The 27428-nt window shown below is 38.9% G+C and overlaps 1 protein-coding gene across 1 annotated transcript in view; it reads right to left on the minus strand.

The window, feature by feature from the left end:
• Positions 1–27428, minus strand: part of Fkbp39 (FK506-binding protein 39kD) — a 234199-nt gene that overhangs the window by 63756 nt on the left and 143015 nt on the right. The window contains exon 7 of the mRNA XM_067138391.2: positions 14468–14650. Coding sequence (XP_066994492.2) covers positions 14468–14650 — 183 coding nt within the window. The remainder of the gene's footprint in view (positions 1–14467; positions 14651–27428) is intronic.

Genomic DNA, 27428 nt, shown 5'->3' on the forward strand with positions numbered 1-27428 from the left:
GCTTGTATTTTGTAAAATTAGGAGTTCGATTTCCATCAAATTTAATATAAAAAATACCTTACTTATCCATTCACAAATTTTCACTATTACCACTTAGTATGATCATATTTTTCCCAAACCTGAAAACTTTCTTTGTCATCCCTTCTACATGGAACACGAATTTCAACAGTGATAAGAGCCCTCATCAATGGAGGCAGGTCGGGGAAAGATGTAAGATGATATGAAAAGAGTTTGAATTTCTGAATTTCAGAAGGTAAATTACACCTGCGGACAACAAGCTGTCAGCTTTATGAAAGTTCAGTTTAATCAGCTGGATAGCAGGGAGGTTGCTGAATATCCCAGTGAACCCGCATAAGCTCGTACTTCGCATTCCAGTCAGAAGTTAGAAATTTATTTTGCGGTTATTTATGGATTAGAAACATAATTGTGAGAAGTCCAGTAATTTGGCATAATTATACTTGTCTTCTGAAAGCCAGTACTGTATGGATAAGAATTACGAAATCGCTTAGTAATAAAGACTATAAAAATCCTTCAGGAAAAGGATACACACCCAAATCATAAGCGTGTAGCATTGGTGCTAAGGTTGAAACTTATACGTTCAACTATAGACAACAGTGAGATATCGTGACAAAATCGTAAAGTGCCATTAAGCAAAAAACAGCACGCGAATGAAAATTTCAAGAGTTAGGAAAAAATGCATTTGACAGGATTTAAATAAGCATGATGACAAGAGCAAGTTGGTCTGAACTAAGACCAAGTATTACCAAAATGAGGACTCCATAAGGTGGAGGCCAAAGTCACAGCTGTGAGCTCGCATCCGGGAGATAGTGTGTTCAAACCCCTCTGTCGGCAGCCCTGAAGATGGTTTTTCGTGGTTTCCCCATTTTCACACCAGGCATGCTGGGGCTGTACCTTAATTAAGGCCATGGCCGCTTCCTTCCTATTCCGGTCCCATCGTCGCCATAAGACCCATCTGTGTCAGTGCGACGTAAACAAAAAAATAAAAAATTGAACACCATCATCCATATTGATTTCTCACTACATCCACTATCCACACTAGCGAGCTATGTCACGCTGCTGATTATTAATCCCCATTGACTGGTGAAAAATATTCAAGTTCGAAACGAGAGAGAACATGCCTTCATAATTCTCTTCACAAGTGCATAAATAACGTGACATAGCTTTCGTTAGCTCGGTCAAACTAAAGGCTGAAATAAACAACTGATTTCAGTAATAACTATGTAATTGGCCTTACGTACCACTAACTACTTTTACGGGTTTTCAGTGACGCCAACGTGCCAAAATTTAGTCCCGGAAGAATTCTTTTACCTAACAGTAAATCTATAGACACAAGGCTGCCACCTGTCAGAACCTTCAAATATCACAGGATTGAGCCAGGATTGAACCTACCAAGTTGAGGTCAGCCACTCAGTCCGGCTGCTCATTTTAGTACTAGGTACAGTAAATAAATAAAAATGTGATACATCTCAAGATACGACAGTATGCAACACAGATTTCAGAAGTTAGTTTATTACCAGATCGGGTTAAATTTCAGAAAGGCTGTTCCCTCAAATTTATAGGGAAATATTATACTCTGGTCCAAAAAAAATATCCTCACTACGTATGCTGGTCCAATATTTCAATTTCAACCTCATTTGCTAACAGACTTGCATTGGTACTACCGTTTGTGATATCAGTTTCCTATGAAGTTAAGACACTTTAAGTGGTATTTGTTATTAAAAGCTCAGTTTTGATATGTTAATTGGAGTAATTTATTTATTTATTTATTTGGCGTATGATGGATAATGACAACCTATAAACTATTTACACAACCAGTGAAAGATGAGTACACCGAGCTCGATAGCTGAAGTCGCGTAAGTGCGGCCAGTATCCAGTATTCGGGAGATAGTAGGTTCGAACCCCACTGTCGGCAGCCCTGAAAATGGTTTTCCGTGGTTTCCCATTTTCACACCAGGCAAATGCTGGGGCTGTACCTTAATTAAGGCCACGGCCGATTCCTTCCCACTCCTAGCCCTTTCCCGTCCCATCGTCGCCATCAGACCTATCTGTGTCGGTGCGACTTAAAGCAACTAGAAAAGAAAAGAGTACGAAGTAAATACAAATTATCATATCTATACAGTCAAAGAAAACAATTTACAGAGTTTGAAAGAACAAGAAAACAATATATTTACAACACTATCCACCTATCAACTCTGGACAGTTCATATATACACATTGAGTGCGAGCGACGTACATCTCAGTAAATGTAAATGTCCGAACCCGCCACCCACTTCACTGCTTCAGGTATTGCTGAGTTGAGATCTTCCATGCTGCCAGTGAAAGCACGGAGTGGACATTCCTACACTATGTTTCATTGTTTGTCGAACCTCCCCACAATCACAGTGTGGAGAAACTGACCAGCCCCAGGTGTGTAAAGTAGATGCTGTTCTACCTACTCCACATCTCATGCGATTTAGTCTACTCCAGGTGCAGCGTGGCAGATCAAAGCCTGCTAGTTTTGTGGATGGGTTATTAATATCCACTATTGCCCGAGGTGGGGATAAAGACCACTCTGTTAACTATTTAGAGGTGGGGTTAAGTCACTGGATGTTATCTTCACGGCAGTCTTCCAAGCAGGCTGGCGAGATTTAAGGCATGTGCATTTCTGTCTGATATCCTCATGAACAGGTAGACGTTCAATCTTCAGCATTCTCGTCCATAGCTGAAAAAGGGCCTTCTGTCTCCTGATATGTGGAGGTAGTGTATTGCTGAGAAAAGGTAACCATTGGGTCGGTGTAGCACGAAGTGTACCAGTTATGATCCGCATGGTTTGACGAAGTTGTGAATCTACTAGCTGTGTGCGAGCACTGTTAAGCCAGACACCAGAGCAGTATTCTGCTGCAGAATAGACCAAAGCCAGAGATGTTGTCCTTAATGTGTTTCCATCCGCTCCCCAAGAAGTTCCAGCCAGTCGTTGGAGAATGTTATTACGACTTTTTAGTTTGTTGGCGGTTTTCTGCAGGTGATTTTTGTACGTAAGAGACCTGTCCAATGTTACTCCTAAGTAACTGGGATTGGCACAATATTGTAGTTCATGACCCTTGAAGAAGACCCTTGGATGGTAGTTTGCTTCTGCGTTGTTCAGATGGAATGTAGTCATCCAACAGTTCAAGGTCTTGGTCAAGAAGTATTTCAGCTTCTGCGAAGTTGGGTCGTTGAATTGTAAGGCAAATATCGTCCGCATGTATGAACTTTCAGGACACTGTTTCAGGCAGGTCGTCGATGTATAAGTTGAAGAGAGTAGGAGATAGAACCGACCCTTGAGGCAGACCACTGTTGACTTTGTGGAATTTGCTTATGTTGTGTTCTGAGTGAACTTGAAATAGTCGGTTGCTTAACATTCTGCCAATTAGTGTAGTAATTTTTAAGCAAGGAACAGTTTTAATCAGTTTAAGCATAAGACCTTCCCTCTAGACTGTGTCATATGCAGCAGTAAGATCTAAGAAGACAGACGCTTTTCAATTTCTTCTCAAAACCAACCTCCAGATATGTGGTCAAGGACAGTACTTGGTCACTGCAGGCACGGCTGGGTCGAAATCCTGCTTGCTCAACTGGAAGGAATGCTTCGATGGCTGGTGCTATTCGGTTTAGTATAAGTCTTCTTAATAACTTGTAGGTGACGCAGAGTAAAGCTATAGGTCGATAGCTTTGTGGGAGAGTTGGATCCTTTCCTGGTTTCAGAAGGGCAATAATTTTTGACTTCTTGAAGATTGGGGGAAGTCTTCCTGACTGAAGTATGGAGCTGAAGAATGCAGCGAGCCATCTTCTTATAGCTGGACCACAGCTTTTTAGTAGTTCTGGGTAGATTCCATCTAGTCCTGCAGCTTTGCCATTTCGGAGTGATTTTAATCCCTCATCAACCTTTTGTGATGTGAAAAGTTGTGAATAGGTCGTGTTCGGTTGTGTTTCTCGTTTTGCCTGTTTAAGCTCAGTTTTAACCCATTTTGTGGTCAGTTTATTCCTTGTTGTTTTAGAGGTAGAAACGAGGCAATCTGCTATTGCTTCTACCTTGATTTGGGAATGTTGCTTTGGTGGTATGGATGTGGAATCTAATTTCCGAATAAGTGACCATGCTTTTCTGCTAGAATGGGTGAAATTCATGTCTTTAAATATAAAAATTTCATTGTTCCGTATTGAAATTATTAACATTAAAAATTAAATAATTGAAGTTCAACCAATTCAATACATAAAAGAAAGAAATGTAGTAATTACATTCTTATTTAAATGGGACCGGTTTCGACCCTAGTCCAGGTCATCGTCAGCCGTCATGCGCTGCGGTCTCAAACGCCAAAGTAGAGCGGAGAATGTCTTGAAGGTCCAATATTTGTCTCGGTTGTGGGAAGTTAAGTACGTATATAAAAAATATACGACGCAAATCAGTATAATTGAACGAGAACTTGTGCTCCTGCTAAGTTCTTGGAAAACAGTTGACTTGAAAAAACAATTGTAAAGAGAAAAAAATGTAGTAAAAAGCGCAATATCGGAAAACAAATGAAAACTTATATGCACAGTGCGCTATTTTTTAAATTGAAAAAATTATTAGGACATGATTGAAGTAGTCGAAGTTGGCGCAATACCAATACCATCTAACTTCAATCTCTTTTATTTTTTCTCTTTTTTCACTATCACTCTTCCTCTGTTAATTTATTCTACCTTCTCTATTTATAAAAAAACCCCAATCGACCTTCATTTCGGTTCTCCTCTTTCAAATTTTAACTCTTGTCTTGCGCCAATTTCGACTACTTCAATCATGTCCTAATAATTTTTTCAATTTAAAAAATAGCGCACGGTGCATATAAGTTTTCATTTGTTTTCCGATATTGCGCTTTTTACTACATTTTTTTCTCTTTACAATTGTTTTTTTAAGTTAACTGTTTTCCAAGAACTTAGCAGGAGCACAAGTTCTCATTCAATTATACTGATTTGCGTCGTATATTTTTTATATACGTACTTAACTTCCCGCAACCGAGACAAATATTGGACCTTCAAGACATTCTCCACTCTACTTTGGCGTTTGAGACCGCAGCGCATGACGGCTGACGATGACCTGGACTAGGGTCGAAACCGGTCCCATTTAAATAAGAATGTAATTACTACATTTCTTTCTTTTATGTATTGAATTGGTCGAACTTCAATTATTTAATTTTTAATATTCATGTCTTTTACAGTCTTTACCCACTTCTCTTTTAAAGCAAGATCAAGTGATTGTAGTAAATCTGTTGCTTTCTTGTGACTGCTATCTTCTTCGAATTCCTTACTCAGTCTGCTGGACTCTTAACTCCATCCCGGTATATAGTCTTCACGGAATCCTCTAGGAATACATGTTTTTGCTGCTACTGATTTTTTTTTTTTTTTGCTAGTTGATTAACGTCGCACCGACACAGATAGGTCTTATGGCGACGATGGGGCAGGAAAGGGCTAGGAGTGGGAAGCGGCCGTGGCCTTAATTAAGGTACAGCCCCAGCATTTGCCTGGTGTGAAAATGGGAAACTACGGAAAACCATTTTCAGGGCTGCTGACAGTGGGATTCAAACCTACTAACTCCCGAATACTGGATACTGGCCGCACTTAAGCGACTGCAGCTATCGAGCTCGGTGCTGCTGATTTTATTAAGCCTACAAACCTCATGTAGTTCTCCAGGACAGGTTTAATCCATCTGATGTTGGCATCAGTAGACTTGGCATAAGCAACCCAGTCTGCTTTCTGAAAGTTCCAGTGAGGTCTGGGTATAGATTGTATAACTGGGATCTGAATTCCTATTTGGTAGATTATGGGTCTATGTTGGCTGTGTGGGAAGTTATTGAGCACTTGTCTCCTAACACGGCAAGATGGTGACATAAAACTGTGCGAAACAAAGCAAAGGTCTGGTGTGTAGTCACATTTCCAACGGCCAGAGTGAAACGTTCCTTATCTTTGGGGTCATATATCAGTGCAAGGTTGTTTACTTCAGCCCATGATAGATTTATCTTGATATTGGCCTATTTACGGTACCAGCTTCCGAGGCACATTCAAATATGGCGCCTAGGAGACATTACAATATTTGGTCACAAGATGGCACGCACATGGCTAAAGTTCACAAAATTCCCGCCATATACCTCTAGTTGTACTTCTGCCTGACTTCTTATCAGTTCTTCAGTAAGCTGAATTGTAAAAACAGAAACCAATCTGGTAAGTTTTTAGAGAGCTATTGTTCTGTTTCTCAATAGATAAAATTGTGTTCCCATAGCTTACTGTATTTTGAGAGAATTTAAGATTGATATTTTTTTTTTTTTTTTAAAGGTTATGGGGCGGAAGAAAGACCTACCTCCAAGGAAGCATGGTATGATTCTTGCATTCAGTTCCCAAGGAATATCCAACAGGGAAATTGCTAGGAGGTTATTCATTGACATAAAACAGCGGGTAATGTTTTAAAGAAACAAAAGGAGACAGGGATGACAAGTTTGAGGCAAAAATGTGGTCGCAAGAGGAATGCCAGCCCAAGATTGTGCTGGGCGCTGAAAGCAATGGCGAAACAAGGACGAATATTGAGTTCCAGGCAGCTTTCGTGCAAGTTGCAACATGATCTAGGTCATTCCGTTTCACACCAAACAGTGTTAAGACGTCTCTCGGATATGAACATTAAAAAGAAAAAGCCTGCAGAGAAGCCACTCCTGACAAAAAAGAATATCCAAGACAGAAAAAATGTTCAGATGTATGAACATTGGACAACTGAGGATTCAGACGAAAAAAAAATTAATGTCTTTGGTAATGATGGTGGTGTAAAAGTGTGGATGGAGCCCGGAGAGAAGTTAAAGAAGGAATGTGTTGTGGAAACTAAGAAATTTAGTGAAAGTGTTATGCTGTGGGAATCAATAACTTCCAAAGGGGTTCAATCAATGGAACGGCATAGTGTGACATCATTAAGAAGGAAGTTTTGAATACTGATAGGGACTATTTTAGTGGTGCAAACCTTGGACCGTTCATTTTACAAGACGACAACGCCAGTTGTCACCGATCCAGGGTTGTCCAGCAATGTGTCTCAGATCTCGGCATTCAGCGATTACGGTGGGCCCAAAATTCAACCGATATGAACCCCATTGAGAATTTATGGGCTATTATGTCTGAAAAACTCAGGAAACATTGTTACACTACCAGCAAAGAATTAATTGATAAAAGTGTTGAAGGGTGGTATCATGAAATTGAGCCTGCTACTTGCGAAAAACTTGTTCAGTCAATGCCACAAAGAGTACAACCCCTCCAAAAGGCTAAAGGTGGTCACACAAAGTACTGAAGCATGTCACATACATTGTAGAAATTCTGTATATTTGCTATTCTGAAATAACACATTCACATTCTTTCTCAATACACTCTTAAAGCATGTTTTCCTTAAAACATGCAGGTGGGGATATTTTTTTGGAGCAGAGTGTATTTTACCAGGATGTACAATATGTTTCCATGATAAGTGCATGGTGAAGTATTTCGTTTTTTGCGTATCTTTTCTGAAATTTAAGGAAAATTGGGTACGTCAATCCGATGTAGCGAGTAAGTTCTCGCTACAACAGACTTCTACTGTATATATACACATGAAGTAATGATATAAAGTACAGTACTTGCAGGAAATTTTCAGCATCTCAAATTCTACCCTTTACCAGTACATTATGTCCTTGACTTTAGTGTTTGAGAAAGTATGCGATTTTCTTGTGAACACTCCCAGACACGAACTAATATCCAATGTAGTCAGCAACCATTGCAATTGAATTTAACACAGATTCCGACACATCATTTTGTGAAAGAAGAAAATCCTGAAGACTACGTGCCATGCTTGTTTGCACAATCTGTTGAAGACTTCAGAGGTACATCTTTCTCTTCCACCTCATCACACGGATTCCTATCACTTATATTATCTGCCACAATCTCTTCTTCAGCGATTCCCTTTTCCAATAACACATCACAGTCAAAGTTGACAACCAGTAAGATTTACACGTGTTGGGACATACAACTTTTTACACAAATGCTTCGAAGTTCAGTTTCTGCATCCAGCTCTTCACTTTCTGCGATGTCTTCTCCATAACCCACTCCAGCTTTTCTAAAGTAGTTCCTGATTACCTCTTCTTTCAGTGATCTCAATGCAGCACTCTACACCTGCATTGCTATATATAAAGTTGACATTAGTGTTTCTCCCTCTGAGGCAATGTTACATAGCATACGCTGGACCACACAACCACATACCATAAATGTTTAAAAAAACATACTGAAATGAAGTTCGTAATTTAGCACTGTGCGCCCCCCGGCAGTAATATTACTACCACGTGGTGAGCGCCCGAGTGCCGTTGTTAGTAATACTACTACCACGATCTTTGAAATTCAGCCACTCGAAAGCTATTCACGTTATCGAATTAGTTTTTGCTTTGACATGTTGTCGATTTCCTTTACTAACGTTAGGTGGTGTTGTCGATCAATTGTGATTGGTGGTGCAACTTAGGGACGATGTTTCGTAGCCACGTGCGCTCAGATCTTACGTAATTGCTGACATACGTACTCCTCGCGCGCTCCGGTTAGATAAGCTCAAATTTATGTGCGTGTGTTCTAATGATGGATTATATGACTTCACAGATTTAGAATGAAAGTGTAGTGAGGCAACAGTCTGCAATCATTTATACTGTATAATTATGACCATCTGTGGGGCTGTCAGACTAAAGCAGCTGGCACCGTGAAGCCTAATCGGAAAGGAATGCCAAAATCAGAGTTCGCGAAAAAAATGAAAAAGGGTGAAAAAATGTCATTGCAGAAAGAACACCTTCTAGCAATAAAGTGGCGAGATGTTCGAGACGTGTACATGCTGAGCACTGCACATGATGACATGATTGAAGTACCTGCAGCAAGAGGTAGCCACGAGAAATCCAAACCATCAACAGTAGTAGACTATAACAAACTCAATATTGGTGTTGATAAGTCCAACCAATTGTTGGCATATTATGCATTCACAAGGAAATCGATCAAGTGGTGGAAAAAATTATTCTTCCATCTGTTTGATCTTGCCATAGTGAATGCCTATATACTGTACCGTAAGGCTTCTTCACAAAAACTTCTCCTTTCAAAATTTTGTGAACGTTTAGTGGATGATTTGGTGAGTAGTGTTGGGGCCGACATTACTGAAGATACACGAGCATCAACTTCGGGAAGGCTAGTAGGTAGAGATCATTCTCCCGACAGAATACCTGCAGTAGGCGCGAAGAAGGAAGGACACGCGCAGCGTACATGCAAGGTTTGCTACGACATGTCCAAACATAACACTGGTCATGCTGTGAAGAAAATTACAACCATATATTGTCGTAAATGTGACGTAGGTCTTTGCATAGGAAAATGTTTTGAGTGTTACCATACCAAAGCTAAGCATTGGGAATAACAATGTGTAATTCTGTTATTCAGTGACTAAAAACTATCGAACTTTTCTAGTGAATTAGAAATTCAAGTGCGAGAAGAAGGATAAAAGAATGGACCAATATTGTAGCCTAAGTTTCTGTCCAATGCTGAAGGTAAGCATTTTTTATTTGATTTCGTGGGATGGCCCACTCTTTGTACAATACTTATATAAATTTGTTAATTTATAATGCGAAAACTGACAAAACTGTGATTCTTTTTCTGAGAGTCTAAATTATGCAGGCACAGGGTAGGGACGCCATCTTGAAACGTCCGGGCTCATAGTGTTAGAAAATTAAATATATGAAAAGTAAACCAAATAAACTTAATACAATAAATTCAAATATAGATAATAAATGTTTACGTTTTAGCCTCTGATCCAGTGGCTGCAAAACTGAGGTAGTATTTGGAGGCAAAAATAAAACTTTCACATGCTCCTAATGGTGAGGTATGCAATCGTGAGAGGAGCAAGTGTCTAAGATGAGAAGAATTCTCTTTTCGGCCTACATCCAACGTTCCAGGCACAACAACCACTCTTCGCAGATCACTGATGTCATCCATGCCTTGTTGCTGTGCCTATATTCAGAGGGCAGATGTTGAACACCCTCAAAGCACCTTGGCTTTCCAAACTTCCCAATTATGAGAGGTTTCAGTTTATCAGTTCCTGCGGAGATGGTGCACAAGAGAGCCGCTATCCGTTCTTTTGAGCTTTTGCCCCCAAAACACTTATTTCCCTTGAACTCAAGGCTTTTGTTCGCCATTAATTTGTAGAATAATGCAGTCTCGTCTGCCTTATAAATATCTGCCAGCAAATATTCTTTCGAGGCAATTGATAAGAGTCTCCATCTGCCATGAAGATGAAACTTCCTTAGGGACACTGTTTGTTTCAAGATTTACAACCTTGTGGGAAATGCCATATCTTTCCCAGAACTTATGATACCAACCAGTACTCCCCATACATTCCAGAAATCCAAGCGAACGTGCATGCTCGCGTAACAGTGGCCCATTAACAGGAATGTTTCTGGTCCGCATTTCGACAAGCCACGTATAAATGTTTTTGTCCACTTCATAAGTCTCATAAGTCCTCATTCTTTCGTTGTGGGCCAAGGACATCAGCATCAATATTCTGCTCTATCTTATTTTTCTGTTGGAGAAAAGTAGATAGTGTTGAAAGGCTGATGCACTACTTATTCGCTATTTCTCCTTTCTTTCCTTCTTTCTCCACTTCCCAAAGTATTTCACATTTTTCTTTTAAAGAAAACTGCTTTTGCTTCTTTTGATCCATATAAGTGAAAGAACTGACTGGCACACTAATACACGTTGCTTCACGAATGAAAGATAAACAACAAATGTGTCACGAGACTCGAATAAACAAAATGCAGTACTGGAGGTAGAGATGTGAAACAGTAACGTTCATGTGTTGATTGCAAATACGGTGTTCTTACTCAGCCAATAGCGTTACTTCATATGTATTGGTTACTTAGAAATCAATATTCAGCTCAACCAATCGTGTACGTGTATGGAAAATGGCTACCTGAACCATATCCTATAATCCAATCCAGGCGTCCCAATATCTGAAGATATTTTTATTAATAGAAATTGGCTTTAATTTGCTTTTTTGTATAAAAAAATATAACAATTATGTTCAGTACCAGTATACCGAAACTGAATAAGATAATCATCACGTGCTGTTGGTTAAGCCAACAGGCTCGTCAGAATGGTGATGTGTTTGCTTACCTTCCCCTGATTTATAATCAGGTAGTTTCGCCTGTGTGTTGTATAGTGTGTGCCGCCTGGTATTAGCAGTATATAGACATGATGTGCGAAATATAGCCGATGAATTTTAACTATATTTTGAAGAAAAAAGATTTTAGCATAAGCAAAAAGGCTATATTTTACTCGGTTATACTGAAAGTTTGAAATTCGTCACAATGAGATATTTTAACACACATTTAATAGGGAATAGGGAAGGAGCCTAAAAATAATTTTGCTATTCTGAACATTTTGTTAAAATAGCATTTGTTACAATGACATTTTACTGTCCGTTTATAATATGCAATACAGTGGAACCTCGATTCTCCGTTTTTGGAGGGACCATTTCAATAAAACGTACAACATGGGAAAACTGGCTAAACATCACAAAAATGAATATGTATAATTATAATCATACTACACTCCTAAACCAAACCAAACTACAGCCCCAATGGGCCTTTGCCTGCCAAGCAACTGCTGCTCAGCTCGAGGGCCTGCAGATTACGAGGTGACGCATGGTCAGTGTGACAAATCATCTCGGCCGTTATTCCTGGCTCTCTAGACCGAGGTCGCCATCTCACCATTAGATAGCTTCTCAATTAAAGGTAACCACGCAGGCTGAGTGGACCTGGAACATGCCCTTATATCCAGGGTAAAAATGCCTCCGGATGAGAGGCAGGCAAGCAAGACCGCGAAACCGGCATCAAACATTAATTACCGGCAAGTTCAAAATGTCGATAATTTATGTTCAGTTTTACAGGTGAAACTGTCAGTTTCCCGCGAAAAGTTATTTCAGTTCAGCAATTTTGATTAGCCAAACTCTTTGAAAAATCTAATAACGCCAAGCCAAACGACAATCGACCACAAGTAGTTTTTAATTCTCTCATCTAATAAACTAAAGCACATCAGACAAAAAAGTGCTCAACATGATGGCGAAATCATGTAAATCGCGTAAATTAGGCCTACACCGGTTTTTAAAGGTTATGTTGAACTCGAGAACATGGTTTTGAAGGTATCAATTATCAGAAGTTCTCGAATTCATTACCGGTATATCGAATTCTGCCCATCACTAATCCAATAAAATCAAATTGGAAAGAGAAAATAAAATAAATTACTATCAACACTTCTGAAATTACAGTTATTCGTGACCTTGGGCTCGGCACTAAAGCGCGCTCGCTGCATATGTCAGCACTATACTGAGAGTCAACTTAAGACCTTAGCGGTCCCTTTGATGTTAGTCAGACTTCTGGTCGGTGAAAAGGCTTCCGCAGCGCCAAATAGTTCCCTAGTTTGTTACTTGTTCCTGAAGTCAGGAGCTTCCTTCAGTTTGGTTAGATATTCTGGTGAACTGACTTGATGAATTAAAATTTTTGCCCTGTGTAAATATGGAAAATATGTCACAGGTTGTATGTTATTCGGGTTCGTTACCAACTCTTATATTTCATACGTAGATGGCTGTGAATAGTTATTATTCTCAGTGGTGTATGTAGCAAAATAATAATAATTTAATGTGATATTGATATCTTATTGCACTGTGTACTTAGTAAGTTTGTTCGAGTTCATTCCACTGTTGATAAGTTCGCATAATAGGTGGAACGTTGAAGATGAATCCAAGAAAACTGTTGGCAATACTGGGCTACTGGCTGCAACAGCGTGTTCACTGTTCAGTATTCATAATGGCTGCCAGCTGTGAGCAAGCTCTGACGCTTGAGTTCCCTGTGAAATACTTTAAAGCTAACAAAAGTAGAGGAAAATAAAGTAGAATATCCAAACCAAATTGTTTTAAACGTTTACAGTAGCCTACGAGATTAGAATCCACTGTGGACTGTGGAAGACGTGAAAAAGTCCGCGCAGCTGATTCGCGTTTCTGTGTACAGTGTTTACGCCGCTCGCTTGGAATGGAAAATCCAAGTCTCCAGGGAAAGAATGATGTGTCAGCTCAGCACTCGCCGTAAATAAAACAGGAAGGGCCTTAACACGGTATGAGAATAGGATCTTTGGCGTATTCGATGATGATAATAATAATAATAATAATAATAATAATAATAATAATAATGTGTACTTTATATTCGCAACCGCACTCTACCTACAGAAATGTTGTCATGAGAGGATCATGAGTTCGTTTTTACCTTCCGAATGACGAGACTATAATATTTACAACATTCCTGGAAGCATTGTATTTTGCAATCCCACTCACCGGTGGGTTTTTAAGCTTTTTTAACTATGATAAACTGCCACTGACAGTCGTTGCAAGAGAGCGGAATCGTATACGTATGTTGTAAGTCTCCATGTGCCTCACACAAATCGCATTATGAAACAAAAATAATTCTTGCTTCTCTTGCCTCGGAATTCGTCAGTAATCTGTAGGTTTTATATGGTCAATGAAGGAATACATAGGTATGGTACGTAATCAAAGTACAGCTATGTGAAAGGCAGTGATTTCGTTTGATGCTTCACTATTTCAGAATGAAGTACTGTACTTGTCAGATGGACGCACGGCGTTAATGATAAGCTGGTTATGGCGGAGATGGAGAACCAGGACGAGACGGGAAGGGGGAACAGGGGACGTGCTCACATGCGGATGGATACTTTTCCTAAGCTCTTAACTTGAATTTCAGTATAGTCTGTTCTGGTCTCTATAACACAATCGTATACAATATTAAAATACCGTACTAGATTTGTTTAAGATTTGTGTTGAGAAACATTTGACGAAACTCGTTCCCTCTTAAAGTAGAACTGCCGAAATGCTCTGGATCTCCTTACAATTATTGTGGCCATTCTCCACTTTATAATTTCCGAGATTCTCTAAACAATACCACGAATCCTATCCTGAGATACAGTTTATTGAAAAACGCTTGATCGAGGATTTAGCGTTGATGGGAATGAAATTTCTGGACGGTTTCTTCTAGGAACAGATAATGCGTGATTCTATTACAATGCTCGCAGGCCCACATAATTTGAATGCATGATCCAGGAAGACGTAGGTTCCCGGAACGGATAATCGAGGTTCCACTGTACTGAGATATTAGCAATCTTCATCAATGATCCTACACTTAAGTCTCAATTTTACCCTATTGAATTCTGTGATTACCACACAGGTGTTCTTACAGTGAGCCAATGACAAAAATAACTTATCTGGGTACTGAAAAATAAATATCAGCCGAGTAATAAAAATTTCAGAACAATAAAATTCTATCGGTATTACTATATAAATTTTTCCTAAACAGAATTGTAAAATGCTCTAGAATTTACTCACTCTCTTGCCAGACTTTGCTACAGGTCCATTTCCAACCTTGATATCATGGATGTTAACTCCACCTTGGAGGGTCTTTTTGACTAATGTAGGAGACTGGTCTGGTTTGGGGGACTCGACTGCTGGAGATTCATCCAACTTCTTCTTGTTCTTTTTGCTTGGATGAGGCGTAGGATGATGTTTACCCTGAAAACATTTTTAAAGCCAGAATGTTACATGATTCTCAAGAGAAACTATTGTTATACGAAAGATGTACCATATGCTACCAAAATAAACAAATGAAAAGTAAAAACAAATTTAAGAACTCGTATATTCCCTACTTCATCTCCATTGTAAATTTCTTTTACTTTCTTAAAAATCAGAATATTCACACACTCATATTAATTATAGATGTATGCCGTTCAGTATTCAGCCTGTACATAAATGAAATCAACTTACCAAGAAATCATGAAAAACTGACCGAGACCATTGTCACTTAGGTTCCCCTAAGTCCATTATTCTCCTAAGAATTTATCCTCTCCCACCCTGAAGATGGATCATCCATTAATCTTAGCCAAGCGTTACACGCCTTTATCCGGAACCTGTCTACTCCAGCGCAAGCGATAGATCTGTTTATCTGGAATTTTGAATTACGCACTTTTGCAACATTACATTTTCTCTTCTCAGGGTTGAGATATAATTGTAAAAAGTCTTATATATAGGCTATACAGTGTTACAATCTCTCCACTACATACTGTCGTCTTACTCCTACCTTCTGCCGCTGTATTTCTCTTCGATCGCTCTGCTGCGGCCTTTCACTATCTACTGCAGTGCTCGCCTGCTGTCATCTACTCCGCTGGACGTGACTGTGACGTCATCACTCTCAAGACCCTGCGGCCTTCTCTTCCTATGCCGTGCGTGCCTGCGCTACACCTACGGACATGTGATCGTGACATCATTTCTAGAAAATGCTGCCTTTCTCTTATCTTAAACATCTAAACTTTTCCATCGCGCTTTATATTCTCGGGCTCCACCTCTCCCAAATGGGTCTGTCGTCACAACGGAGTGGTGGAGCACCGAACATCTGTGCCGTCTTATGAAAGGTCATTACCATCTTGGCCTAAAACCGGCTGAAGACAGCTTGGTAAGCAAGACCTATATGTTATTTGGACTTTTGATTCTTCATTGGGCTATCTGGCCTCTTACGTACTTGCCAGCTTATACTGGTATTAAAAGTTAAATATGCAGACTTCATTCTTTATTTAACAGACTATACTTTGGACAATGAGAACTTTAATCTGGATCACTTACGTAGCCCGCTTGCGACATCTGTTACCAGCTCTGTACTTGAGGAAGTTCTTTAGTAATTAGCAACCTGGCAAAGAGAATCTTTTCTCTAGTTTTGATCCTTGTTTCCTTTCCCTTTCTTGCATTTTTCTTGATCTTTACGCTGCTTCCTTCAATTGGAGTTCTTTCATTATTAACTATACATCGCTGTAATTATACCTGTTTCTCACAATCATTACTCTACTCTCGACGTACTGTGCCGTTTTCATGTGTGACATATGCTACAGCGCGAACAAAACCAACTAGCACGAGGTCCAGAAACATGGCGCCAGGGCAGTTTAGGCGAGGACTGGTTTACAAATGTCGAATACACAATGAAGTGATTGTGAAGAAAGCACTTTACTTTCATCTCTAAGCGGAGAAAACGTGTATATATGTGTAAATACTGTTAAAATTAAGTCGAATGTAAAATGTAGAATGTATGAAAACAAGACGAAACCAAAGATTGAACACATAGGGTAATGTTACGGAGTATAAAATATCGATATTTGCTAATAAGAACGGTAGCGACATCTAGATGTCAGTAGATGTAAGTAAACACCTAAGATAGAGTTCCATATCTAGTAGCTAATTTTGTTATTCTATGACTTGTGTAAAACGTTAAAAGTATTCTTGTTAGTTATTGTCAATGTGATGGTAGTATGGAAATGATACGTAAAAATTAGAAATTGTATGCAAAGGAAATTAATAGGGAATATATATATGCAGTTAAGCAAATGCACCCGGCCTAAAATAACGGTGATACACTTATGATTGTATAAAGGCCAAGCCATTACAGAAGGAGCAACACGATATATAACAGAGACTGTCCGTATCGTAAATAACTTCGTATAATTAGAAGTAAATGCATAATTGATTTACTAGTGGCTCTGTGTGTTGTCAAAGACCTAATATTAACCTTTTTCAGGTGTAATCTGCATGAGTCTAAAAGGAAGTACTAAATCAAAGGAGAATATGGAGTGCTAAATTATGTACAAGTAGGTCCAGCTGAAACGGTGGAGTGGCTACCGGGATGGATAACTTAAGCCAGTGATTCATATAACCCTGGCTATTCAAGTCAGTAACTGCTTTCCATTATAAGGATGTCTTTTTATTGTGTGCATTTTATTTGATGCAACATTCATCTGTATTTTATTTTAGTTACTAGTTTATTTAATGTAGGTAGTAGTAGTGTATATGTAGTAAATGTCCTGAAGTAGTTCGCCAAAACGTAATAGTAATTACATCTCGAGCGGCATGATATTATGTTATTTGGAATATAGGAATTCTTATATGCGTTAGGCGACTCGGCATTCGAAATGATACGATACCATGCGAGAGAATGAACGGTTATGTTAGTGGATGACTTCGATATCGCTTATATTATATTATAGTGCCGTAATTACTGGAAAACGTGAGCCTATGTATACATATGTAACAACATCAACATAGAATCAGCATATTTATCGCGAAGCTAACCTTGGTATTGCAGGTAAGTGATACAAATGTAGTAATGTTGTGAGTAATGACACTGGTATGAATCAACGTGAGATAATAATAATAATAATAATAATAATAATAATAATAATAATAATAATAATGGTAATAATGATAATGGTGTGAGTGTCAGATATATTAAGTACCGGCGGTGATGGTGGTCATTATGTAGATGAATAATTCAAGTGTATTAAGTGCATGTGGTGGTAATAGTTATTATGATATCGTGATGTGCCATCGATGTGTGGGTTAGCTCACATATAATTTAGTGGTTGAAATAATGAAAAAGTGTTGTGTTGTGTGGATTATTTAATAAGATGGGAGTTGACAATGAAGGTTTATCTTGATATCGCCACATGGAACGTATTATTTAATTGCTTTATGCCAGTGTGAAGTTAGATAAAGCAAAAGGAGGTGTATCACTTGTATATAAGCGAATACTGAAATTGTAATGCCCTAGTATAAGATGATGTTAAGGTTATAATGCTCTTACATGAGTGAATGCTGGGATCGTAATGTTGTTATGTAAGTGTAGGCTAAGATGGTAAGGCGGATAACAATTAATTGCAATAAGATGTGGGCCACAGTTGTCCTATCGATTATCGTTACGTTTCGGATGTCATATTCAAAATCTATGTCAATCATTAGGGTTTTTAGTCGGTATGACGGCGACGTGATCGAGGCGTGCATGAAGCTTACCACGAGTATAGCTTCGAGGACATATGACGTGATATTAATAAGTTAGATGTTTACTTCATGGACATGGTAGTTTAGTAGATGTAGTAGAGATATCGTATGTGGTTTTATTAACATTTAAGTGTATATATTCTTGTCTTTATGTATATTATCTTTGATTATTTATTTTATGCATTAGCATTAAGGCAACACGATCCTCGAAGGTATGCGCGAGGGTGGACGTGTAATTATTGTCGCGTTGAGGCGAACCTCATCAGGACGTACGAGTTAGTTAAGGTGGCGATGATTATTTATTTTAATTAGGTTAGGCATCACATACAAAAAGACATTATTATCAGCTGAATTTGATATGAACGAAATTCTCCTACTGAAAATCTGACATCAAATCAAAACTGAAGGAATAAGAACACCTAAAACTTGTGGAGTAAAAGAAAGAACACAGTCATTATTGTAATTTTTCAGGTTTAGGCACGTTATTGAATAAATATAGATTTAGGTTCGGAATTTCAAATAGCCATTATAAATGAGGAATAATCAATTTGAAATCACTGCATTATGTTGAATCGGGTATAAATTAATTCAATTACGACAGCCGTTTTTATGTCATTACCAATTTGTTCTTCGGTAATATTTATAATTTGGGTTATATTTTGGTTTCATCTTAACTAGTAGGATCATTTAAATTAATAAATATAATCCGATCCAGAATATCTCCATCTTTTCATTATAAAATGGATATACATGGCCTTACTTATAAAATTAATTCAAATTCCAAGATTATATTTGGTATAATCAATTTTAATTCAAGACAAGGTCTCGATTATTATAAGCATATCATAAATTATGAAAATAGGTGATGCAAACACAACAACGATCGGCTTAAAAACATTAATATATTAATTTTAAAATAAGCCGCCCGATAGCATTCCGAATCCAATTTTCCACCGTTGATGCGATTTTTATTTACCAGAACATATTAGCTAGCTGAGGCACATACAAAGTCCTGTGATCCTATGAAATAGCCCCACAACAATAAAAGAACCCGTCAAGACCCTGGGTGTAGAGTGCTCCCAGTGCTAATCTATGGGGCAGCGCCACGTGGAGGGTGTAGTACTTCAAATTTTTCATCTTGTAAATGTGGCATATTTTGGTCGCCTTTCGAGCTTTCTTTTTTCTACATCCTACTGTTACGCAAATTCCTAACTGCTATAAGATTAATATTTACATTGCATTTTTTTATTTACTATTTTTTTTTTTTTTTTTTTTTTTGTTACCCGTTCTGGATCCTAAGTAGCATAACGACCTGCTGCGTCTTAACCAGAGCCCCTTTTGTGACCACTTTTCAGAGTTCCTGAAGGGCCTTCACAGCTACCGTAGCGGTCCCAGGGCCCTCGAAGTCCCCACTGTACTTCACCCCTACAGGCAGTCCCCTACTTTGGCTGTCCAAACTCCTTAGACTAGGGGATGGAATTAATTTATTCACACACATTTTTTTTATTTACAATAACCTGCACTGGTCGAATGCCCTCTAACACTTCATTTCTTTTCTCTGTTGCTGTTTATTCTATTCTTGAATATCTGTACAGATTTTGGAAAAGGATCAAACACTACCCCTGGTAAACTGCTCCACTCCAACACACCCTTCCCAATGAATGAAAATTTACCCCAATCGCTTCTGCTAAAATTACTTCTAATTTTATATTTGTGGCCAGTCCTGCTAATATAATTATTTTCCAACTGAAGCCTCTCACGGATATCTCCCCATGCTTCTTCTCTTGTATAGGCTCTATATAATCCTATAAGTCTAGATTTCTCCCTTCTATCACTTAAAGTTTCCCACCCAAGTTCCTTTAACATTTCTGATACACTACTCTTTCTCCTGAAATCCCCTGTTACAAACCTTGCTGCTTTCCTCTGCACACCATCTAGTTCTTTTATTAGGTATTCTTGGTGAGGATCCCAAACAATGTTTGCATATTCCAATAATGGACGAACCATACTCAAGTAACTTTTTTCTTTTAATTCCTTGTTGCATCCTTAAAGTAGCCTCATTATGACATGTAACGATCTGTATGCTTTCCCAACAATGTCATCAATATGACCCTTCCAATGCAAATTACTTTCAAATCTGGCACCTAAGTATTTGCACTTGCCATCTTTTGGGATAACTACCTCATCCAAAGTATATTCAAATTCAGTTTTAAAGCTCCTGTTTGTAAACGTTGTAACAGTTGATTTGCCTCCATTAACCTTCATATTATTTTCTTCAACCCATTGTTGGATACTTTCAAGGTCCCTTTGTAATTCTGAACAATCCTCAATGTTGTTTATTTCCCTATAAACAATTATGTCATCTGCATACAATCTTATTTTTGATGTTATATTGTTCCCTAAATCATTTGCGTATATTAAGAAAAGTAACGGACCGATTATACTACCCTGTGCAATTCCCTTCCAAACTTTCTCTTCCTGAGATACATTATTTCCTACTTTGACTTTCTGAACCCTTGAATTTAGAAATGTTTTTATCCAACGTGTAACCCTTACGTCCAATCCTATTCCCTCCAATTTCTTTAATAATATTCCATGTTCCACTCTATCAAAGGCTTTGGAAAGATCTATGGCTATGCAATCTAACTGACCTCCTGAATCCAATTGATCTGATATGTCCTGCTGAAATCCCACCAGTTGTGCCTCACAAGAAAATTTCTTTCTAAATCCATACTGGCTCCTCATGAACCAATTTTTATCATCACATATCCCTCTGATGTACTTTGATATTAAACTCTCCAGTATTTTACAAACTATACTGGTCAGGCTGATTGGTCTGTAGTTCTCTGGTTTCCTTTTATCACCCTTTCCTTTATAAATTGGTATTATTATAGATTCCTTCCATTCCTTTGGTATTACACTATTATTTATGACATAGTCAAAGAGAAATTTTAAATAAGGCACTATGTACCACCCCATTGTCTTTAATACCTCCGCAGTAATTTGGTCACTTCCTGCTGCTTTTCCTTGCTAAAGCAGTTGGATTTCTCTGGAAATATCTTCATTTGTGAATAAGAAGCTTCTTGTTTCCCTCTGTCTCTCTCCCTCTCTATCTTCTGTTTCGGTTTCCAACTCTTGACAATCATCTACTGAATCTCTAAATTCCCTACTAAATAGGTTTGCATTCTCAGTATCTGTTAAATAGTATTCACCCCCTTCTCCCACCATTGTAGGAATTTGGATTCCTTTTTTTCCTTTTTGATTCCTGATATATGAATACAGCTTTTTCCATTTCCCTTTGTGGTCATTACCCTCGTGAAGTATGCCATTCATATAGTTCTCTTTTGCTTCCTTTTTCACTCTATTCAGTTCCCTCATTAGCTGTTTTCTAGTTTCTGTACTCTCCCTACCCTCTTTGATTTTCCTGTCTACTATTCTACATTTTCTTTTTAATTTTCTTATTTCCCTTGTATAATAAACAGGGTCTGATGTCATTTTACCCTTCTTAACAGGTACAAATCTCTTCTCTCCTTCCCAAATGATTCCTTTAAATTTAGCCCTAAGTGTATCCACGTTACTCCCTTCACTTATCCAACAACTGAATTGTGATTTAAGGTAAGTCCCAAATTCATCAACTTTAGTTTTTCTGTACAATTTCTTGTCTTGTGTAGCCCTCTTATTAAGCCTTTTTGGTACAAGTCCTACATCCATTATTACAGCCTTATGGTCTCCTATTCCTTCAATTACCTCAGTTTTATCAACAATTTCCCATGGTTTAACCAAGAATACATCTAGTAAGTTATTGAGACGAGTCGGTTCTTGTACTACTTGTGTAAATCCTCCCTCCCAAATTAACTTATTTGCCAGTTTCTGTTCATGGGCTTCACTTGCAGCTCCATTCCATTCAACTTCAGGCAAATTTAGATCTCCCCCAATTATTACCATATTATTATTGTTTTTGAGTATAATCTATTATTTTCTCAAAGATTTCCATGTCTCTTTCCTCTCTTCCAGGCCTGTATGTTCCTATAATTCCCACCTCCTTCATATTATCACAAACTAATTTTATCCCTAATATTTCATCCCTTTCATCGGTAAACCATTCATGTGAACAGTAAGTTTCCTTCACCAGAATAAACACCCCCCCCCCTCCCTTTTTATCTCCTCGGTCTCTACGGTAGACTGTGTACCTTCTGGAAATACTTCTCTATTACCCACCCCTTCTTTCAACCACGATTCCACTCCTATCACCACACCAGTCTCAGATTCCATCAATGTACCGAATTTTAATTGTTTATTTACTACACTTTGACAGTTTACCAAGAGCAATCTCAGACCCCCTTCCTCCCTAAAACTTGACTGCTGCAATTGGGTAACTTGAAATTCCTTACATCCTGAGTTTCTTTTTCTAGTTGACTGAGCCAGCTTGAAGTACAGCTGGCTCTTTCTACAATTTTTCCTGGTCAGTATTATAACTCAAGGGAGTTGCCTGTTTTACAGTACATATCTTAAGATTAATAAAATCTAGAACAATATTTGCTATCTTTCGTTTACCTGAATTGTTTAGATGGAGGCCATGTTTTGTATAACAGTATCTCTCAAAACTGCTGCATTCAATAACCTTAGTATTCCGAAAATGTTTACAATTTGTAACAATATCTGTATTGACCTTTCAAGATGACGGACGGTTGCAGGCGTGTTGTAAGTGTGTTCCTGATAATAAGCGTGTTTCTTGTGGTCCAAGTGCTTTTATCGCGGTTACGTGTGAATGAAATTGAACCGACTAGCGTATACTTTGATGTTAAGTGCGGTGTAACTTGTTGGGAAGATATACTCTCCAATAATAAGCTGCAAATAAGTGCCCACGTGTTGTGTGTTAACGGCAAGCAGCAGAGGATGGCGTCCAGTCAGCGTGTAAAGCACAAGCCTTCGGCCAGTGACACATCCATCCTGACGCTGAGTGTTCTACTACTAGCAGTTGCCGGCGATGTCCAGCTGAACCCAGGACCGGAGGTAAATATCAGCCTTAGCATCTACTACCAGAATGTCTGTAGTCTTAAGAAATCACTCGTGGACTTTAACGTCGCTCTGAGTGACATGCATTACGACTGCGTGTGTTTAGCGGAGTCCTGGCTCGGCTCTTCAATCGACAATAGTGAAATACTGAATGACAATTATGTTATTTTCCGCCAAGATAGGCAAAATATCATTACTAGTAAGAAAAAGGGAGGTGGGGTTTTAATAGCAGTGAACTCTGCGTACGGTCCAGTGCGACGACCTGACTTAACGGGAAACTGGGAATGTGTTGTTGTGAAAGCCACCCCATCCCCTGGCCGAGCGCTATACATAGTCTGCTGTTACCTGCCCCCGGACGAGGTGAAAGTACGGCTCGCAGACTTCCGAGAAACCCTGGCTCGAATCAATCGCGTAGCAAAACAAAATGACACTATTATTGTATGCGGAGATTTCAATATAAGCCAATTAGCCTGGGCGTCAGACGATTCGGGATCTATTAATCCTATTCTCGCCCATGTCAACGAGGAAGCCTGCTTTCTTTTAGAGATCACTAACGAATTTAACCTTCGCCAAGTTTGCGGTTTTCCAACACGAGGAAATAACTTCCTGGACCTTGCTTTCGTGTCTGAAAAAGTCACTAATAATACCCTGTGTGAAGCAACAGAACAGTTAGTACAATCAGATCATTCTGCGCTTGAGCTCAGACTTCATATTTCCCGTGTTCCTCGTTTACCACAGACTACAAAATCATTATTCGTTTGGACAAAAGCAGACTTTCCCCATCTACGAAATATCTTATCCCGTTGTCCGTGGAACTTGCTCGAATCCTGCCCATCTCTTGATGCCGCAGTTGACTTGTTTTATGACTTACTGCACAGCGCTCTTCAGGACGCCGTACCTTCCCGCATCATGAAGACCAGGCGTCTTCCCTCTTGGTATGATTCCGAACTTAGACAAAATGCGGGCAAAGGAAAGAGCAAGGAAACGAGCTGCAAAGTCTTCACTTCCTTCAGATTACATCGAATTCGCGGCGCTAAGAAAGGAATACAAACAAATGCAGCGGAGAAAGTACATGGATTATGTCGGGTCTGTTGAGGAAGATATTATCAGACACCCACAGAGATTTTGGAAATTTATTAATTGCAAAACAAAATCTAGGCGGCTACCATCTATGATGATTAATGAAGACAAGGAAATTAGCTCATTGAAAGAAATTCTGGATAATTTTGCTGACACTTTCAAAACATTCCATCCACCCAGTGTTCCTTGTAATTCTCACACCGAACAATTAGGCGAAATTAATTTATCATCAGTAGTAACTTCGGCATCGGAAGTCTGCAACATCTTGAAGTCGATGGATACGAAGAAGTCTTGTGGTCCAGATCAAATTCCAGGAATTTTGTTACGTGAGTGTGCTGAGGAGCTGGCAACCCCACTAGCTACGATAATCAACTGGTCTCTTCGTACAGGCAATTTCCCGTCGGAATGGAAGAAAGGCTATGTTATTCCAGTGTTTAAGAAAGGTGACAGATCTTTATTTGTCAATTACAGACCAGTAGTTCTTCTTTCACTCATATCCAAAGTAGCGGAAAGAGTCGTATACAAAGCCGTGTACAGTGCAGTCAGTGGTTTAATTAATATTAACCAGCATGGGTTTCTCCAGAAACGCTCTACTACCACCAATCTTGCTGTGTACTCCCACTTCATATCTAGCGCTCTGGACAATTGCAAGCAGGTTGATGCCGTGTACACGGACTTTTCTAAGGCTTTCGACTCAGTGCAGCATAATGCTCTTCTGACTAAGTTGTCAGCATATGGGATTCATGGAAGCTTGCTTGAATGGTTTAAATGTTATCTTAACGAAAGAAGGTATTCAGTAAAATACGAGGGTATCATTTCTCGCCCTTATCAGCCTATGTCTGGCGTCCCACAAGGTTCACTACTGGGACCTTTATGTTTCCTTCTATTTATTAATGATCTGCCATCACAAATCCATTCGAGCAACTACCTGCTCTATGCTGATGACCTTAAAATCTACAGGGTAATTGAAAAGATGAGTGATTGCGAATTGTTACAGTCTGATATAAATAATATTAGTGATTGGTGCAAAAACTGGCATTTAACCCTAAATATTTCAAAGTGCAGTGCGATATCCTTCACGAGAAAAATGCAAGTTAATGTATTCAATTATAATGTAGGGAATCAAGAAGTGAAGCGTGTTAATAAAATTAAAGATCTTGGTATTATTTTTAGTAATCAAAATGGACTGTCTTTCAATGAGCATGTGTTAAATATCGTTAACAAGGCATTTAAAACGTTAGGCTTCCTCAAAAGAAATTGCAAGAGTTTTAAATCTGCTGTCCCATTGAAAACCCTGTATTTTTCGCTTATACGATCTAGCCTAGAGTACTGCTCTGAAGTGTGGATCCCCTCACAGCAATACTTAGTTAATGCCTTAGAGCGAGTACAGATCAGATTCTCAAAATGGCTTAGTAAAAAGTGTTTGGGTATCAAGCTGTCATCGACAGAGTATGATTTGTTTTGTACAAATATGTGTATTGAGTCGCTTAAGACTAGGCGCAGGTATGTCAACGCACGTCTCATACACAAATGTATCGGTAATTTCCTTGACTGTCCCAATTTACTCCAGTTGCTACCAATTCATGTTCCTTCCCGCAATACCCGACAGGCTGTCACCTTTCACTTACCCAGGTGCAGAACGGAATCACACAGGAACTCTTGGTTTATGCAGGCCCTAAGATCCCTGAACGAAATTAGCGGGATAGTGGATATATTTCACTCGTCAGCTAGTGAAATTCGCAGACATCTTATGGACACTTCATAGACAGTGTGTTCCTTGTATCTTGTTCTGCCCATTTAGTAACTGAAAGTTATACTTCCTTCCTTCGGTCATTTCAAAACATGTCTTTTATCCTTCGTAATGTGTTTTGTAAATATGTATATATTATATATTGCTTATTTATAATTAGTGGTAGTAGTAAGTTCTGTTAATATTGTTATTATTTGAATGTATTATATCATCTGTAATTGGAGAATCAATAACTCTGTTGATGATAAATAAACAAATCAAATCAAATCCACTTCAATGTTCACACACGAGTCTCTACTCAAATCATGCCTGTGGGGCACCTTCACTACAAAGACGTTAGTGTGGGTCAGCTTCCCTAGTGTACGTTTAAGTTGTGATCTTACATTCTTGGCGTCGTCGTGAGTTACGTCGTTCATCCCACCGATGATAAGCACTGCATCGCCGCTCCAGAAGTTCCTAGTTGCTGCTTCTACGTTTTCCACAACACTGCTGATAGAAGCTCCTGGATATATTTCTCCGGTTGCTGCTATATTCTCGTCGTTAATCACTCCCGCAATTCCCCTTCCTTGGCTATCACTAAACACAGCTACCTTCGCTGATTTAGGCCTAACTAGGTCTTGCATCTGAATTCTAGGCCTAAATTTTAAACTCGGCACGGCAACGGCAGCGGATCGCGATGATTTGGTTTCACGCGTGCGATCACTTTCTTCCAGAATTAAATTATTTAGGGCAGAAAATCTTTTTCTGATGTTTATTTCCGGAAATTCAGTTGTAGATTTCTTCTTAGCCGGCCATTCACAAACTACTTGACACCACGTGCTCGAGTTTGTTACTTGTACCGGTATATCACTCGAAGAATGGTCAGTCCCAAATTCTAGCGATAGCAGTCTTTCTTTTAATTCTTGATTTTCAAATTTAAGAGTCTCATTGTCCTTTTTTAGAATGTTTATAATTTCTAATGCACTTTTATATTCCTCACCGACTGTTTTCGGTGCTTCATCAACGCCGTCCCCAACAACATTCCGAACACACTGCTCACAAATCCAGTCAACATTTTCATTAGTTTTTACGTCTCTAGGGCAATTTCCGCACTTACGCCACCATCGATCACATGAATCACACAACATTCCATTTTTCACTAATCTTCGACATTTTCCTCATTTTTCGTCACATTTTACGGTTAATTTACTCTGAGAATAAAACACTACGTCGTCATTACCGGGCGCCATTTTGAAAAAAAAATGGCTGGATATTTCTTCTCTAAAAAGAATAGTGAGTACCATGAAAAATATCCTGTTTTGTTGATTCCTATAAACTTTGTATGTACGGTGTTGGTTTGCCAGTTCCTGGCGTATCTACTGGATGCAGAGGGGCCAAGTATTACAGATAGTCTGTAATGATTACGGATTTCACTTCGCGGTTACGGCATTACGCTCGTAAATTCTACGCAGAAAAGGAAAGAAGTAAAAAATGTTCAATCCCTTAAAGCATTACTGGTCAACCCAATACGTTTCAATGTTTGGAAGTTGGCAACTAAACATATTTGGTAATTATAAGGTCGTCACTTCCTTTTGTTTCCCGCGAGCGTTGTGAAATCACGGCCGGCTACTCATGGCTATACAGATATAC

Source organism: Anabrus simplex, chromosome 1, assembly GCF_040414725.1.
Source record: "Anabrus simplex isolate iqAnaSimp1 chromosome 1, ASM4041472v1, whole genome shotgun sequence".
Lineage (NCBI taxonomy): Eukaryota > Metazoa > Arthropoda > Insecta > Orthoptera > Tettigoniidae > Anabrus > Anabrus simplex.